Consider the following 17,026-nt stretch of genomic DNA (forward strand, 5'->3'; position numbering starts at 1 on the left):
GATTAAGGTGTCAACCCCAGAGGCCCTAAGAATCCGTATATGTTGCTTATGCTTATGCCCGGCCCTGTGGACAGCTATGAGTCTATCGGGCCTGGTCGTCCTGAGGTGTGGTCCAAGGGCTCATATCTTCCTAAGTTTAAACGGAGCAGGACACAAGGACAATTTAGAGGGTGCATTACTGAGATTTGTAAAGGATTTACAAAGGAGAAGGAGAACTGCTCCTACTCCACCGGCACAATAATGCTACGTGCACACTGTCCGCTCACTCAACTTGCAAAGCGCTCATTCTCTGGCGAGCTGATGCTGAGCCGAAACTAGAGCGCACGGTCCGTGTAGGTCTGTGGTCCATGTAAGGAGTGGCCAATCATTATTCTACACTAAACAGGCAAAAAAATCATATTAATTTTATTTAACCTGCTCATTATCCGTTTTCGGTAAGAGAATCACTGACAGATTTCCGCAAGTGTCGTTCCCCGTTCTTTTTCTCGGAAAACGGAAAACAAGCATAGTAAACATAGGCGGGGAAATGGGACGTTGAACAGGGTGCGTTTCATGGGGTGCAGCAGTTTACCTGGCTTACCTCACCCTAGGGTTGAATTGCTAACTAGACAGGACAGATTCCTAGCAGGCTTGCTAGTTATTCAGTTAGGTGAATGCCAAATAATTACTTAATGTTTGTTGCTACGTAACTACGTTAATTAGTTAATTGATTAGCCATGTAAATTATTTTACCATTTGAACCAAGCCAATTTATAACGTTACTGGATGGATAGTAATTGTTATGTAGCCAATGTCAATGTAATTTTATTTTATAACAGTTTGAATGTAATATAGACGTTGTGATGGCAATTTCTAAAGTTCAAACAGTTCTATGAAAATGGTAGGTAAGAAAGGAGAAATCAATTGCACAATAAACATTTTAATCAGTAAGAATACATTGTTAAAGAAATTTCCCTGACAACCTACACGTTTATATTCAATGATTTGTTCTTGATATTCATTTTATGTGCGCAAAGTTGGACTATTGTGTACTGTTCAGCAGGGCTACCCAGCCCTGTTCCTGGAGATCTTCTCCAACTCTAATTTAGCACACCTGATTCTAGTAACTAGCTGGATGAAAAGCTTAATTAGGTTAGTCACAAATGGGGTTGAAGAGAACCTACAGGACAGGGGATCTCCAGGAACAGGGTTGGGCAGTGCTGGTGTACAGTAAGAAGAAAGGTTTGTGTACCTTGGCAACTAGCATGAAGGGTAAAGTAAGCTTCAGAATGTTGGAAAACCAATTGACTTAAATGTGTTTTGCTTGAAACTAACATGCTATTTTTGGTATTAAAACATGTGTTCTAACTGGCTACATAATGACAGCACAATAGAAACATATTTCACTATATAAATATTTTGCTAAATAGCTGCTATAGCCAGATAGTTGGTAGCATAGAGAAGTAGCCTGGATAGCTGTCGCTCTGCTTATGTGAAAGCTTACGTGTGTGTGTGTGTGTTTTAGGTCTTAATAAACTCATGGGGACCAAATGTCCCAATTAGTATAGTAAAACCAGAGAGAATTTCACTCATTGGGACCTTTTGTCGGTCCCCGTGAAGCAAAAGTCAATTTCTGGCTCAGGGTTTAGGTTTAGGGTCAAACGTACAATTTTATTTTATAGTTAGATTTGGGGTTTCTTTAAGGTCCAGGCATTGTTGGTTAAGTTTAGGGTTAAGGTTAGTCATTACATCTAGGTAATGTTTAAGCATAAATGTTACTTTATTAAGGTTATGGTTAGGGTTAGGTTTAGGGTTAGATTAGGGTTAGGTAAGGGTTAAGATTAGGGCAAGGGAGCATGCAATTTCTATTTTCTGGTCCCCATGAAGGTAGCTGTACAAACTTGTGTGTGTGTGTGTGTGTGTGTGTGTGTGTGTGTGTGTGTGTGTGTGTGTGTGTGTGTAATGACAGGCTGGCAGGGGAGAGCTGCAGGTCTATACAAGCCAGCAAAATAGAACCCTGGAAACATGGGAGAGGACCTCAAACACACTTAGTGCTGGAGATCACCCTATGAATGGCAGACAAGGTGATTTGAGAAACATGTAAAGCCAGTATGTGTCAGTCATACATATGAATATTGCACTATATATACACATTTTAGTAATTTAACAGACAATCTTATCATGGTTACTGGCCCAACATGCCATGTACGATGTCTGGCAGTATACTGACGCCTATACAACACCTTGAACAACCCCTTTCATTTATTTCAGTCTACCTTCCTTTCCTAGCGCCAGATGATCCACATTATGCTGTGGGAGTGGCCATCCCATACCCTCCCCTTCACTGCCAGAAAACACCTTAAACACCTCCTGGGACATCCCGCTCCCCACGAATTAACCAGATAAGTAAAGCACAGTCATATTGTCTCTCCCTTTCTCACTCTGTTTGTGCTTTTATTTGCAGATTGGGGACAGGTGGAGCTGATTAGGTCGTTAAAGTGACAGGTTGCACTTGGGTTTGGGACCAACTAGACGATAAATGTTTCTGGTGCTCAGTCCTGGCTCTCTCTACCCCCACAAGGACCATGTTGCTTTGTGATTTGGTTGATGGTGTTTTGTTTAGGTGCATCCCTCAACACTATATGCTCACTCATATAGTCACTCATATACCGACTTTCACACTTCACAGGTCAATTTTCCTTTGTAGTCTTGTATTCTGTTAGTTTTTTTATAAACATTTGTTACTACTTTAAATGCCAGTGTGTGGACTCCCTTGCTTTGTCACCTTTCTAAGAGCAGGGCTGTGAAAATATAACCTTCAAAATGCATCCAATCCATTACATTTTTAGTGAAGTAATCACTGATTAGGATTGGATTTTAGAGTTTGTGTTGATAATATACATTAGCTCAACATATGTAGATGTACTGGTTACCTAAGTACCAGTTCATATGACTTGTTAGGTTATCAGGCAGCAAACCACCTGACCTTCTCCCATTCCTCCTCTGGATCAATCAGATGGTCATTGGCAAACTTCAGATGGGCCTGGACAAGCGCTGGCTTGTGCAGGGGGACCTTTCGTGCGCTGCAGGATTTTAATCCATGACGGGATAGTTGTGTTACTGTTGATTTTCTTTCAGACTGTGGTCCCAGCTCTATTCAGGTCATTGACCAGGTCCTGCGGTGTAGTTCTGGGCTGATCCCTCACCTTCCTCATGATCATTGATGCCACACAAGGTGAGATCTTGCATGGAGCCCCAGGCAAGTTCAAACAGGTGCAGTTAATACAGGTGATGAGTGGAGAACAGGAGGGCTTCTTAAAGAAAAACTAGCATGTCTGTGAGAGCTGGAGTTCTTACTGGTTGGTAGGTGACCAAATACTTATGTCATGCAATAAAATGCAAATTAATAAAAATCATACAATGTGATTTTTCTGGATTTTCACAGTTGAAGAGTACCTATGATCAAATTTACAGACCTCTACATTGCTTTGTAAGTAGAAAAACCTGCAAAATCGGCAGTGTATCAAATACTTGTTCTCCCCACAGTATACAAATGTGAGAATAAAAAGGGCAATGAATGATGAACTGAATAGGATGGCAGGGATTCGCCATTACTAACCGACAACCTTAGAGATATCACGTTGCCACGACATGCTAACGACCAACTGACAACGCCAATTAGTTACGTTGTAGCGACAACAACAAAAAAAAATCACTTTTCTGGTTGTGACAACGTAACTGACAACGTTGCTGCTACCTAATTTCGGTCGCCAGATAACGTCTTAACAACATTGTGACAACGGAAAATTGTTAGCTGGGAAGTTTTTGACATAAATTTTAAGGCTGTGGACGACAGGTGCTTTTAGCAAGAAATACAGAAGATTAACTTTCTTTCAAAAGATTATTAAAAAAAAAAAAAAAAACTATTGTTCGCCACAAAGTGCCAGATGATAAGCTTGTTAATTCATGACATTTTATTATTCTACACACAACTGAAACCGCCATTCCTGCTAACACCGAAATGTGTTGCTGGGCCAATATGATCTGATACCTCGCATGAGAAACGTCATGCAAAACAATTCAAAATAGTAATAATGATGTTTGAGATATCTGCAACTATTATTTTGACTATTCAAAACTAAATTACAGATATATTCAATTTCCATCTGGGATGTGTAACGAGTGGAGTTGTTTTCAGCGAGGTCATTGCTGATATCTGTAATTCACTTTTGACTAGTCAAAACTGAATTAGATATATTTAACTGTAGTTTTGACTAGTCAGAATGATGTTACAGATATCTTGTATAACAATTCTGATTAGTTACAATGTAATTACGACTAGTCAAAATTACAGAGTTGATATCTGTCATGTTAACTCCGGATAGTCAAGTATATCGAATACATGTTAAAACGGCTAGCCGTAATTACATCATGTAATTGTAGATATCTATTATCAAGTTATAGATATTTTCGGCTTGCCATATGTGAATGCTAGGTTAATTCGGCTCAGCGACAGCTTGCCAGAGATTGAGCGATTTGCGAGCGGACAGTAGGGTAAATTGAACATTTCTCCACTCTTTGCTGTCGCTGAGAGATCATGTCTCCCAGAGTAGCTCCGCCCGCTGTTGCCGTGATTCGCTGACTCATTGGAAATGGCCTTGAGACAGTAAGTATATTTAAAACTCACTGTTAAATATAAAACATGAATTAGTTTGGCATTTTAATATAGCATCTAACCATTTTATTTTAACACTGGCACAGATATCCCTGAACAGTTCGAGAGGGAAGGGCAGTGGACTTTCAGGGGAAGCCCTATAGGTCATCGATTAAATTATAGTTGATTAATCGCGCCTGGAACACATACAATGTTCCATTTCACACACGGATTGAAGTATTCGCTACGCATACTATCATTTGGAAGAAAGCGTACAATACATCAACTGGTAAGGAAGTCATACTTTCTGGACGAAATTAATCGTTTTTGTTTTCATAGTGTCTGTCAAAGCGTTGACAGTTTCATTCAGGCAACCGCCTGCAAAAAGATTTGAAATCACAGTTTACTTAATAATTGAACGTTTTCGAACATTTCCAAGTTATTTGCTTTTACATTTGAGTCCCTTTTCTATGATGTAGTGTGTTGACGGTTTGTAAAAATGCAATGAATAATGTCATTGCGTTGGTTCTTCTCCGTTCATAACTTTTCCATAAACAGTTACATTTTGGTTTCATATAACAGTGAATGAGTTCTCAGTGAGTTTAGTACTGAATGCATAGATGTAGGTTATGTATAACAATGGATTATTCGGTAGACTAATTTCAGGGTTGATTGATTCCCATAAAGATCAACATGGAGAAACCTTGCGTATTAATCACCAGCTTCGGATCACCTGGAGGCATCTACAAACGCTTTGAACCATGTTTTGAGAAGCACTTCACCATAGTCCCATACGAGACATTTACGTCAGACCAGAAGAACCTTGCTGATTGGGTCGAAGTAGTGTTTGTGTGGAGCGGTGCCCTGAAGGTGGACCGAGTCCTGATGCGGTCTCTGCCCAATCTGAAAGTGGTGGTCAATGGCGGGGTGGGAGTGGATCACCTGGACATACCTATGATCAACAGCTTTGGAGTGAAGGTGTGCAACACCCCTCATGTTGTAGACAATGCTACCGCTGACATCGGAATGGGCCTGATGCTGGCCTCGGCAAGGAACATCATTGAAGGTATGGCGTATGTTTTCCCCCAATCTACAACATATTATGACTAGTCCTAGACTAGGATTAGGAGAGGATTTTACTCTTTTACCCAGTCTTGATCAGTGCCCTGGAAACCAAGGCATAGCGAGAGAATTCATTTGAAACACTGGTTGTTCCTATCCTAAAGGGCACCACTATTCCCTAACCCATAACAACAAGGTCCTGCCAGAGAGCTTGTTGGGTGTGGACATCAGCGGCGCTACCCTGGGCATAATCGGCATGGGTAGAATAGGCTACAAGGTGGCCAGAAGAGCCCAGGGATTTGACATGAAGATCCTCTACCATAATAGAAGCCGCAAGTATAGTACATATAGCCTAATTTGTCTGTCCCTGCTCTTTTCCCAACTATTTGCCATGCCAACTAAGACCTATGAGGGGTTGAAAAAACTGTGGACACAGATTGGCACTCACACTAAATTCTAGTCCATGTGTAGGCAACCCTTATCCTGGAGTTTCACAGGCTTTAACCAGCCTGGGAGATCTGGTGTGTTGATGGTAGTTTACTGAATATTTCTGCTGTTTGGGCAAAACCCTGCATTACCTGAATAAGTACACTGAAATTGACATTACCCAAAATGGCTGCCATTTTGTCCCATTCTCAAACATTGAGGGATCATGACATGGCCTGTCTAGTAATGTAATATGATCTCTATGGGTACCTACCCACTGTTCTAAACAGATTTTTACAGTGGTCTGCCGTGCGACGATGAATGCTAAATTATTCACACACCTTGTTCAAGTTTCCCTGTTCATTCATTTACTACAAGTAGCCGAGTTCATTAATTTGCTAACTCATTTACCAATTTAAACTAAATCAGGTTTTAACCTCAAAACCTTTGCACCCTAACATAGTTTATTATGTAGTTTATTAACTTTCTCTTTTCATTCCTCTCCTTGAACTTGTCCTCATCCATTGCTTTTTTTTAAGGAAGGAGGAAGAGGAGAAAGCAGTGGGTGCAACATACTGTGCCAAGATGGAGGACCTGCTACAGAAGTCAGACTTTGTGATGTTAGTAGTGAACCTGAGTCCCGCGACCCAGAAACTGATCGGTGCCAAAGAACTGGCAATGATGAAACCTACCAGTACTCTCATCAACATCTGTAGAGGTACTAGGACCTCGCTGACACGTAGTAGTTTAATCATAATTAAAGTAATGTATTAAGGAAATGTCTGCGATTATGAGTGCTGATCTAGATACTCTCCAGCTCATTTGTTCCTATTCATCAGATAGGCTAAACTAATCGTAGACCAGCAGGTCTACTGTAAAACCTTTCGGTTGTTTTGTCGTTACATCATTATTAGCACCATTTCCAAAAGGGGGGTCAGCTATGATATAACAGCTGCTCTAATAAACACGCTGTTTGACAGGCCACGTCATAGACCAGGATGCGTTGGTGGATGCCCTCCAGAGACGAGTGATTCGAGCTGCAGCCCTGGACGTCACCTACCCGGAGCCTCTGCCAATGTAAGACTGATGGTGAAACTGAACTTTGCTTCCAGTTGCGGTTTGTATGAAGTGTCTCAGAGTTCTTGGGCTGATAAAGGATCAGTTTTGCCTTTTAAGTTGCTTTGAATAAAGTGACTTGGACTGGGGAACCTGATCTCAGATCAGCGCTCTTATTGGGTGTTGTGTTATGAACATGGTCCCAGAGCTTACATCTGAGATTCAGTGCAGTAAGCTGTCACTGGAGCTCCCCCCCGATAACTTGTCTGTTTTTATACTTGTACAGCACAGAATCCTCTAATGACTGAGTTTCTGATTTTTGCCCTGACAGGGGCCACCCCCTTGCTTCTCTTCCAAATGTCATCATCCTACCCCACATGGGGACACATTCCATCGAGACAACTCAATTTATTGTGGAGAAGATGGTGACCAACGCCCTGGCAGTTTTAGGAGGGACCCATCCTCCTGATGAGGTCAAGGTTTAGGTCTATTAAAGGTATCTTTCCCTGTGGGCCCTGATAAAAAAATAGAAAAGCAACACTAGAAAAGCAACAGCTTGATCAGTGATTTGTCAGAACATGCAGGGTGATAACATGATGAGATGATGGTGTGAACTTAATCCATAATGTCTTCTATTGGTTGCTGTTGTATCTAGACAATGAATGTAAAATGTTTTGAAATGTGGTATTGACACAAAGCAGCAATGTCCCTGATCTGAGTCTTAACCATTCACATTATTAGGAGCACCTGTAGTCACTGTACCCTACCATCCTAGTTGGTGTTCATTTACATAACAGATGTTGAATAGAAATATAACAAATTACTTTTCAGGGGTTAATTGTGTACAGTTTTTCTTTGAGTACAAGAAAATTAATGGTAATCCTACATGTTGGAAAGTGAATCATAATACACTGAACGTTTAAGGTTGATTTTACTAACAATGACATTGGATCATAAAGGGTGGGATCATTATGTACTGTATTTCTTACTGCACAATAAATATAGTGACAGCTGTAACGTAAAGTTTTGTTATGAATGTAATACATAGCCTACTGCTTTTTCTGTATGCATACCCAGTTAGCAAAATCAAATCAAACAGCAGCAGCCCACAAGCTTAGTAGCCTAATAAGCTATTGAAATAGCGTAATTTAAATAGTAATTTACGATGTGTCTGTGACTCGAATACACCCAATTTTCAACCTCTAACACAGCACTTGAGAGAACTGAGAGGAGAAAATGCGTCCTCATGTGGAGAGGAGAGAAATATGGATGGGGGTGGGCGGTGATGTCATGATGGTAAACTTTACTCCGTCCCGCTGCCCCGGTCCCGCGCTATGGGGACAGCAAGGAACACACATACCACCACTTGTGATGTGACAGAAAGAGCAGCTACTCTTCTTTCATAATACTCACGATGGAAGAATGCTTCGTTTAGTAAAGCTGATCTTTACACATAATGAATGGATCGAACTCAAAACACTTAACCCACGAAGAAACCAGTGTGGATCGGAAGAACAAGAAAATGAATCGGACATTAAGTAAATCGAATTGTTCTTTGCAGTATTGTGCGATTGTGGAAGTCAAAAGCAAAGTAAGTAACCGAGCGGGGGTTGTGCATCCTGTGTTAGGGGCTAGCTATTGTTCCATTTGGAGAGGATGCTCCTCATGCAATGTGCTCCCGGTTTTGGAAGAATAATGTTCATGTCTACAGTTGTATATACGATGTCTTACCAGAACTTGGTTTAATATTTTCTCTGTCTCTTCTCAGTGTTGGCAGATACACTGTAATTTCTAAACAAATCTGTTTCTAATGTTTATTTCCTGATTATTAACCAATGTTATATTATGTTATATTAAATCCGTGTTGGCCATAATCATCTCAGTTTCGACATACGCTGTAGCCTAACAATAATAGTTAAATAATAATAAGACTACGTTCATTATTTCAGTTATGAAATAATGGTGCAACTTTTCTCTGTTCAATCCTTTTCTAAATACAACTCGATAGTATGGAGCAGAATTCCGAAGGTTCTCATTAGATCGCTTCAATCCTGGGGAGTTCCAGGACTTCTACAAGCTTATCCTGTGCCTTCATCACCTGACCAGCATTGATATCATGATTGGCTACGCAGATATCCAGGGAGCGCTACTACCCATCAATAACAACGACAACTTCCGCAAGGCCGTGTCCACTGCTTCTACCTTGCTGAGGATCTTCATTCAGAGACAAGGTATAAAACCCAGAATACAGCCGGGCAAAGTTAGTCATTTTAAACTGATGCCCTAAACCCAAATAAATGTATGGCAACTCTAATTATGCGAGGCTAAGCCAGTTATTATGGTTGCTGGTCATTATGAAGTAAATTAAACCTGGGGGCATAGAAAGGCACAATTAGAGCCATAGATTTAGCACCAGGTCTGCCCCAAAGAGGGCATAGCACAAACTGTTATCCAATACTGGCCCTGGAATGTAAATGTTCTTCCTGCATGACTTCTCTACTTCATGACAGATTTATCAGTTTGCATCAGGGAGGTTTTGTTTGTGTTGTGTATCCGGACGCAGTTAGGGAAGGTATTTAAGTTGTCCAGTCGTTGATGTTTATTTTCATGTAACTGCCTATGCAGTACCGTTTTGTAAAATTTGTTTACATGATTCACTATCTGTGTTTGTTTTCTCTGTTTGTGTAACCTCAGTAACTGCTGTTTATATTCTTTAAACATATTCCGCTGCCATCCTTTCTGATGTTAGAATTTGAGTCTTGCCCTCCATGACCCTGTAGTGTGAAAAAATATAAACCATGAGTTTGGCTGCATGGGGAATTATCCTAGTTTGTGTATTTTATGAGCTTCATTAGCGTCATGGTCATGCTAACAGATCCTGTATTCATAGAGGAAGTAGACTGCAACAGCTTTGACCACCGTGCCACAGTGACACGCAGGAGGAAGGTCCCGGCAATCCACCTCCCACATGGTGACGTCAATCCAAAGAGGCCCATTATCCACATCAGCAGGCCACTGGACTTCCGTCCCGTTTCGTCTGTCATTGATGCGGATGTCCTCCCAGAGACTCAGCGCCGGGTGCGTCTGTACCGCCAGGGCTCAGGGAAGCCCCTGGGCTTCTACATCCGTGACGGGACCACAATGAGGGTCACTCCCCATGGTCTGGAGAAGGTCCCTGGTGTCTTCATCTCCCGGCTGGTCCCCGGAGGCCTGGCTGAGAGCACGGGGCTGCTGGCCATCAACGACGAAGTGCTTGAGGTGAATGGGATTGAGGTGGCAGGCAAGGCACTAGACCAGGTGACAGACATGATGGTGGCAAACAGTCACAATCTAATCATAACAGTAAAGCCAGTCAGTCAGCGTAATAACATAGTCCGTACCAACAGCTGGATGTCCGGGATGATCACAGGCAGTGTCGGCTCACTGGATAATCCGAGTTACCATTGCATGCCGGTCAGTGTGGGAGCCCACAGCTTCACAGATGATGAGCTGCAAAGTGACGAGGATGTCGTAATCGAGAGTAGACTCAAAAACTCAACCCATCATTCGAGTGCCTCCATGGCCTCCAGGCTCCAAGGTTTGGGCCCAGCAGAATCCCAGCCCCAGGCCCTCCCCAAGGCCACCCAACAGGCCTTCCCCCAAGGCCCTCCCCAAGGCCATCTACCCGTCGCCCTCCGCGCCGGCCTTACTCTGTCATCTCCTCAGCCTCCTGTAACTCACAGCCGAGTCTCAATGGGACAGCCATCGCTGATCTGAACCTCAGATTGAGCAGAGACCTGACACTCCATCAGCAGTACGGCAGCAACCCAGCCATCAGGGAGATCGACGAGAGGGTGTTTAATCCCAGTAGCATTGCTCAACCTGAGGACAGAGCTACGACGCAGCCTCCTGTTGCAAAGGGGAGGGGTGGAGGAGGACGGAATTGTCATCACCTTGTGATTCTAGAGTATCAATGCATTATGTTTAGAGAGAATGTGCTATTAAAGTTAAAGCAGTGTTGTTGTATGATGGAAGTATAGCGGCATTTGTGAAGAATAAACCTATACCACTTTTCTAAAAAGATAAAGCCATTTAGGATTCTACTACAGAACCCTGTTTCCTATAGTCCACCTCCCTATTCTATGGGTTCTGGTCAAAAGTAGAGCAGTTTGTAGGGAATTGACCTTATGTCCAGAGGCTTGTTTTAAAACATGTAAATGCTAACTACATGTGTATTTGTGCTTGACATTTGGCAACCCTGGCGCAACAACGTTTTGTCTTGTTTTTTTGAGGGGGCCAGCTAACTTCCTGCTTTCAACACATTACCAAGGTGCAACCAAGAAACAATCCAGTTTTACGGTCCAGTGCTATTCTGAGCATATTGTCATGAGGCAAAGAGAAAATGTTGTAGTTAGGAAGATAATTTCTTACAATTCTACATTGGTAATGTGTCATTGCAATGTGCTGTATTATCTCTTCTAATGCAGTTATTCACAGTTTGCCATTAAGCTGAAAGAACATTTTGCAGTTTTTAAAGCCAATTTGTTCCAGTTGTACTGTATACAGTTTGACATAAGGCTGAGATTTATGTTTTTTACCAAATTTTGTTAAATTATTCACTTAATGTTACCATATGTTGAGGCCACTAACATCCTTTGTTGGGGGCCCTTTTATATGCCAAAGATAAAACAAAAATGGTTCATACAAAGATTTTTCAAGTATGTAATCCTGCCTGACCTTCCATTCACAAGTTCACCTTTGACATTGCCTAAAATGCATTGTCATTTATAAAGTTCTGCCTATGGGAATGACACTGAACAGAAACACAGCTGCCAGAAATCTCTTTTTGAACCAGCAAGAAAAATCGGTCCAATCAACAGCCCATTAAGGGCATAAGGTTTGCTTTCTGAACACCCTACAGGTGTCTCCCTATCCTGGGTACACCCAAACTTCAACAGGTGCCTATGAAATCAGTTGTGATGGACTTGGAAGCAACAGGTGTGATCCCCACTGGTGATTACAACACAAATGGTTTGATTTATCCTCAAAATGGCCAAAGGTAAGAATTAGGAACACTTTCATTTGATTGGAGGATGTTGACCATTCAATATGTTAATTAGCATACGTCACTTCCTCACTTCCTATGCGCCATGTTTCTTATCAGTAGTTGGGTGATGCTCTTCAGCAGATCAAACAAAAGAAATGGCTGATTAAAAATAGAGTAAATGCGACCATTACAGGTTAAGGAAACTGTTTGATAAGCGCATGCTGAGTATTTTATGGTCTATGTTTCATAGCTGTATTTTGTGCGCGCGCCTATGTGACGCCGGAAAAGCTCTTCCTCCACTCGGATTGGTGAAAACAGACGTACGGGCACGCACTTGGTCGGGAGCTTTCTCTTCGACTGCCAGGTCGTAAAAGGTAGACTTTGCCAAACGTATCTTCAGTAGTCATCTGCATGATAAACATTGTCTCCATAATGATGTAGCTATTCACCCAAGATTTTAAACCCTGCCGCCAAATGTGTGTGAGCAGTGAAGTTACCTCAGTGACCTGTCTGCGTGCATGCAAATTAGCTAGGCAGTGCAAGCCAATGCTAGCATCGGTCGTCCAGCTAACCAGCTAATTAAAACAAATACTGTCAATGGTTTTAGCTCGTCCGCAGAGATGCGTGGGTTACACGTCTCTGATCTAAACTATTTTCGAATTTTCGAAATTTTCCGGTTTCTCTAGCTATGTGTCAACCAGTTACAACATTTTGGCCAAGAGATAAGATGGTGCGATTCACAACGTGTATGGTAACTTCTGACGATGTGATGAAATGAGAAGTTATATCGCTTGGCCGAAGATGTTGGCTAACATTGCTTATTTTTCCGGCTAGGAATACCTGTCACAGAAAGGGGCGTTCAATATCTGCTAGTAACCAAAAAGGTTTTGGCATCATGTTTTTTGTGGTTCAAGCCAATCAGAATAGCTTAATCTAGGGTTTAGAAGCACCACACCCACTCTCCCTTCAACATCACTTAATAGACATTTGGAGCACTGACAGAACATAAAATCCAGTAATTGTTTACCTAAGAAATAGTTTAAAAATAAGTTTGTTGAAATTACTTTATTGGAATTTTTTTGTAAGCAACATTACTGAATTTATACTTATTGACTGGTGTTTTGTTTGTTATTAAAGGAAAAGATGTACCAACTACCTGTGGAAAAATTGGACAAAATCAGACAATCGAGGAAGCGAGTCAAAGAAATTCTATGCGACATTGGACTTGACAACTGCAAAGAGTTGTTGGATGTAAGTTCTGTTGGAACACTATTCAAGCACAGCTATTAGTGGGACTTCTGGCTACTCTAATGTTTATATTTGGCGTCAACATTCATATTTTAGTAATAGAGTTATCCAAAGTGACTCTTAGTGCATACACCTTTAGGTAGGTACGTGGATGTAGTAAGTACATCCCACTCAAGTAATTCTTGCTCTCTTGCTCCATTTTGTTTTCCAGGATCTTAAATGCTTTGATCCAGGGGATGACTGTTTTGAGAACACAGACTGGGACGATTTCACGGATGGTTACTATGGCAAAAGGAGAAAAAGGGTATGCTTATCATGTCGGACAAGCCATTTATTCTTCTGTTGTCACTATAACTAAACTGTGATATTTCCGATCTTTATTGTATGCGGTGCTGTGGTTCAGATTTTCTAAATTCTTTGCGCATTTTTGACATTGAATATAATTAGATTGTCAACCATAACCCAGTGGATTAAGGGAACCTATTTTCAAATACCCAAAGACCCGGTGTGGATGAAGTAATCCTCCCATTACACTCCAGCTGGTTGTTCCACTTCTAGGAGTTTTGGCCCCACTGTTTTGAATACAGGACTGCTTTAATTCAGAGGCATTGGTGGACTGATTTTGTGGGAGGATGAGCATTAATTGCTTATTTCAGGTCTTGCCATTCTATCCCTATTTCAGGTCTTGCCATTCTATCTCAATCGGGTTAAGGTCTGGGTATTGATTAGGTGTTTTAAAAACTTCAGATGTGTTGATTTTCCATCATTCTATAATGGACTTGAATTTGTTGAATTTATTGGATCATTTAAGGTCTCAACACTGGCCGTATTTTGCAAGAAGCACGTGCTCTTAAGTTGAAAAAGCGAGGTGCACACATTTCGGAGCAAAAAAAAACTTGTTACGCTGGAGTTTTAATTGTCTCTAGAGCTGACAATTAACCCCAACACTTCTGGACATTAAGAAAAAAATTAAGCATGCTGCAAACTACTCTTCTGGTTTTTCAATTTGGCTTATTCTTATCTCCTCTGCAACTTTTCCCTAGGTCTTTGTTTTAGAAGAGAATGTACGGAACTGTTTTATGTCAATATATCTGGTCAAACAAAGATAAATAAACTACTTGAAAAGCGGCCCAAAAATGCGTTAGACTTCAACAAAATGCAGTCAATTTCAATGATTCCGTCAAATGATAATAAAATAATGCAATTCTAGAACTTTTTTTTTTTTTCTTTGTAATTCTTCAATAATAGCAAATATGGCCCTTTTTCTCCGCTTCTTGCTAAAGACAAGTGTATTGTCTTTGATAAATGTGCTCCTGTTTTATGTAGAATACAAATATATGGATCCAAATTGAGCTCAAATGTATTGACTGTAAGGAAAGATAAACGTAACTGAAATATTTAATACAATTTTTGTTCAAGCGTGGAAATATTTATGCTAAAATCATTAAATGGATGATTATGTTGAAAGAACTTGCTTTGGGCTAATGGACTATAACTATAGCCGATAGCACTTAAAAGACTTGAGACTTGGGCTTGCATGCAGTGACTTGAGGCTTGACTTCGATTTGCATGCAGTGATTTGAGACTTGACTTAGATTTGTCTGAAGTAACTTAAAGTATCTAGTATTGTGATTTCTTCTTCACACAGGGGCATTGGGTGTGGCATCATGTTGCTCATTAAGTCAATGATTTCTGTTTAACTTTGTTTGGTAATTATATTTCCTTTGTTAAAGAGCTGATAACCTTGAGCAACAAAAATGGAAATATTGTGAATGGAAGCCAGTGCGTTCTCTCAAATTACCTAACATGCTGAATTCAATCTCTTTTTATCCCTCAGTGGCCATACCGCACGGAGAAGCTGTGCTGTGCTCTGTGCTGGTTCTCTACCCGGTCATGGTTCACGTTCAGAGGACACATCCAGCGCTGCCATGAGGAGGAGCTAGACCTGAGCGCCCTGTTGTCTTGTCCCAACTGTTCTTTCATCAGCCACCCTGAAGTCACTAATCAACATGTCAAAATGTTTCATGGGGACTCAGCCAAAACCACAAGTGCCTCTTGTACACAAACATCTACCACTTCCGCGAAAACAATCCATTCGCTCTCCACTGCTGACATAGGAGACAAGTACTCATGTCGGGGCTGTGGATATCATGACTCACTGATATATGTCATGAGGAAACATGTCTTGGTGAACCATTATCGATCTTTACTGAACCGTTACTTTGGTCACCGGACTGAGGCGGAGCAGGCAGTGGGTGTGGTCAAGAAAGCCGGTGTTGTCAAATTGTCTAGGTTCTTCTGCAGAATGTGTAACATGCCGGCAGAGACGTCGGAGCACCTGCTCTACCACATTCTGAGTTCAGACAAACACAAGGAACTGCACTCGCATATCAAGCCGTTTATCGTCGAACACGTCAACATTAACCTCAGAACTGCTATTAGAAACATCCCGCAGCAGAAGCTTCCCAATTTGGCTCCCAGGGCTGTGCAAAAGGTAGTCTCTCTGGTCTCCAAGAACAGTGACCAACAACCCAATGGAAGGCCCTTAATGAAAGCCCCCTCTACAGGTACTATGCTTCTGGCCTGCTCCAAGTAAACACCACTGCACTTGTTTGTGGCCCTGACCCAAGGCACATCTTCCTTGCCAACCAAGGCTCCGGAGGAAAGGGCTTGATGCTCACTCAGCAGGCTGTGGCGTTCTCTTCAGAACCGGGCTGCCTTTGCCCACCTCAACACCTTGTGAAAGCTGGTCCCATCAGAATGATGCTGCCCACCAGTCAGCAAAACGCCCCCAAACAGGTACCAATAACAATTGGAATGCCCCAACAACAGCCCCGACAAGTGCTCCTTCCACCTGGTGTCCAAATCAATCTCCAAAACAAGATGGCTGGTGGGTCCCAGCCCCTTATGTTAACCCAGACAAGTCCCAGGGGACCCGTCATGTCATCCCAGTCGGTCCGTCTGGTTCCTACAGGCAATAAGGTCAACGGCATGCCGACCTATACACTGGAAACTGTACAGGTCGCTGTGCCTGTCCAGTCGCCTGGAGTCACCCAGGTTGTCAATAAAAATGTGCTTGTGACGCAGAACATGACCACTCTACAACAGCAGAACAAGCCTCAAACTATTATTGTCATGGGAAATGGCACATTGTCCAATCAATCCCCTGTCTCAGGCACTAACCAACCGAGTATGGCCATGAACCAGGTGCAAGGTGACAGCGGTAGTGACCGACCCAAAGAGTTGGTAGTCCAGACGCATTTTTTGAAAAAGATGGAAAATAACACTGTGAAATGCACAAAATGTAAAACCTTATTGTCGGAGAAAGGTATTTTCCAGCATTTGCTTCATGGTCTGCAGTGTTTGCTCTGCCCGCTGGTGTTCTATTCTATTAAACAAGTAATGGAGCACATGGGCAAGGAACACAAGCTCTCGGACAAAGCCAACTGGGATATTCTCAAAGAGAAGTACAGGCTCATCATTAATCCCCAGGGGAATCTTCTGTTTCCCTTTTTTGACATGAGCACTACTGTGCCTAAAGACCTGTTGGCCGATAAGGAGTTGAACGTGATTCT

The 17,026-nt window shown here is 41.9% G+C and overlaps 3 protein-coding genes, 1 long non-coding RNA gene and 1 pseudogene across 6 annotated transcripts; all 5 read left to right on the top strand.

Moving 5' to 3' along the window:
* Positions 1-1,137: 1,137 nt before the first annotated feature.
* Positions 1,138-2,362, top strand: LOC105006215. Its single transcript, XR_827386.3, has 3 exons — positions 1,138-1,221; positions 1,949-2,063; positions 2,269-2,362. It is a non-coding gene; the product is annotated as an uncharacterized LOC105006215 (long non-coding RNA).
* Positions 2,363-4,472: 2,110 nt separating this feature from the next.
* On the top strand, positions 4,473-8,190 carry zgc:136493 (uncharacterized protein LOC692276 homolog). Of its 3 annotated transcripts, XM_010864643.3 has the most exons (7): positions 4,473-4,645; positions 4,741-4,922; positions 5,321-5,699; positions 5,860-6,031; positions 6,661-6,839; positions 7,102-7,198; positions 7,509-8,190. In XM_010864643.3, exons 2-7 carry the CDS (start codon positions 4,845-4,847, stop codon positions 7,660-7,662), a joined length of 1,059 nt encoding a protein of 352 aa, XP_010862945.2. In that variant the 5' UTR covers positions 4,473-4,645; positions 4,741-4,844; the 3' UTR covers positions 7,663-8,190. The 3 variants fall into 3 exon arrangements, with proteins under 3 accessions (XP_010862945.2, XP_010862946.2, XP_019899937.2); XM_010864644.3 differs by lacking the exon at positions 4,741-4,922 and having other exon boundaries at positions 4,474-4,645; XM_020044378.2 differs by lacking the exon at positions 4,473-4,645 and having other exon boundaries at positions 4,656-4,922.
* Positions 8,191-8,280: 90 nt separating this feature from the next.
* LOC105006217 lies at positions 8,281-12,095 on the top strand (annotated as a pseudogene).
* adnp2a (ADNP homeobox 2a) lies at positions 12,096-17,026 on the top strand (the record flags this gene model as incomplete). Its single annotated transcript, XM_010864640.4, is given in 5 exon segments — positions 12,096-12,215; positions 12,454-12,577; positions 13,341-13,454; positions 13,663-13,755; positions 15,289-17,026. Coding segments are annotated over 3 exon segments (960 nt in total). The 5' UTR covers positions 12,096-12,215; positions 12,454-12,577; positions 13,341-13,346.
* Positions 16,116-17,021, top strand: LOC117593484 (activity-dependent neuroprotector homeobox protein 2-like; the record flags this gene model as incomplete). The annotated part of the gene is made up of 1 exon (XM_034288868.1): positions 16,116-17,021. A coding segment is annotated over exon 1 (897 nt), but the record flags the coding sequence as incomplete, so codon positions are not given.

Source organism: Esox lucius, chromosome 20 (assembly GCF_011004845.1).
Source record: "Esox lucius isolate fEsoLuc1 chromosome 20, fEsoLuc1.pri, whole genome shotgun sequence".
Lineage (NCBI taxonomy): Eukaryota > Metazoa > Chordata > Actinopteri > Esociformes > Esocidae > Esox > Esox lucius.

Bases quoted from the DNA above. Each gene is read 5' to 3' on its own strand.
- zgc:136493 (XM_010864643.3), top strand. From the start codon at position 4,845: ATGTTCCATTTCACACACGGATTGAAGTATTCGCTACGCATACTATCA. The intron at 5,700-5,859 runs GTATGGCGTATG...CCTATCCTAAAG, and splicing joins GGCAAGGAACATCATTGAAG to GGCACCACTATTCCCTAACC. The intron at 7,199-7,508 runs GTAAGACTGATG...TTGCCCTGACAG, and splicing joins TACCCGGAGCCTCTGCCAAT to GGGCCACCCCCTTGCTTCTC.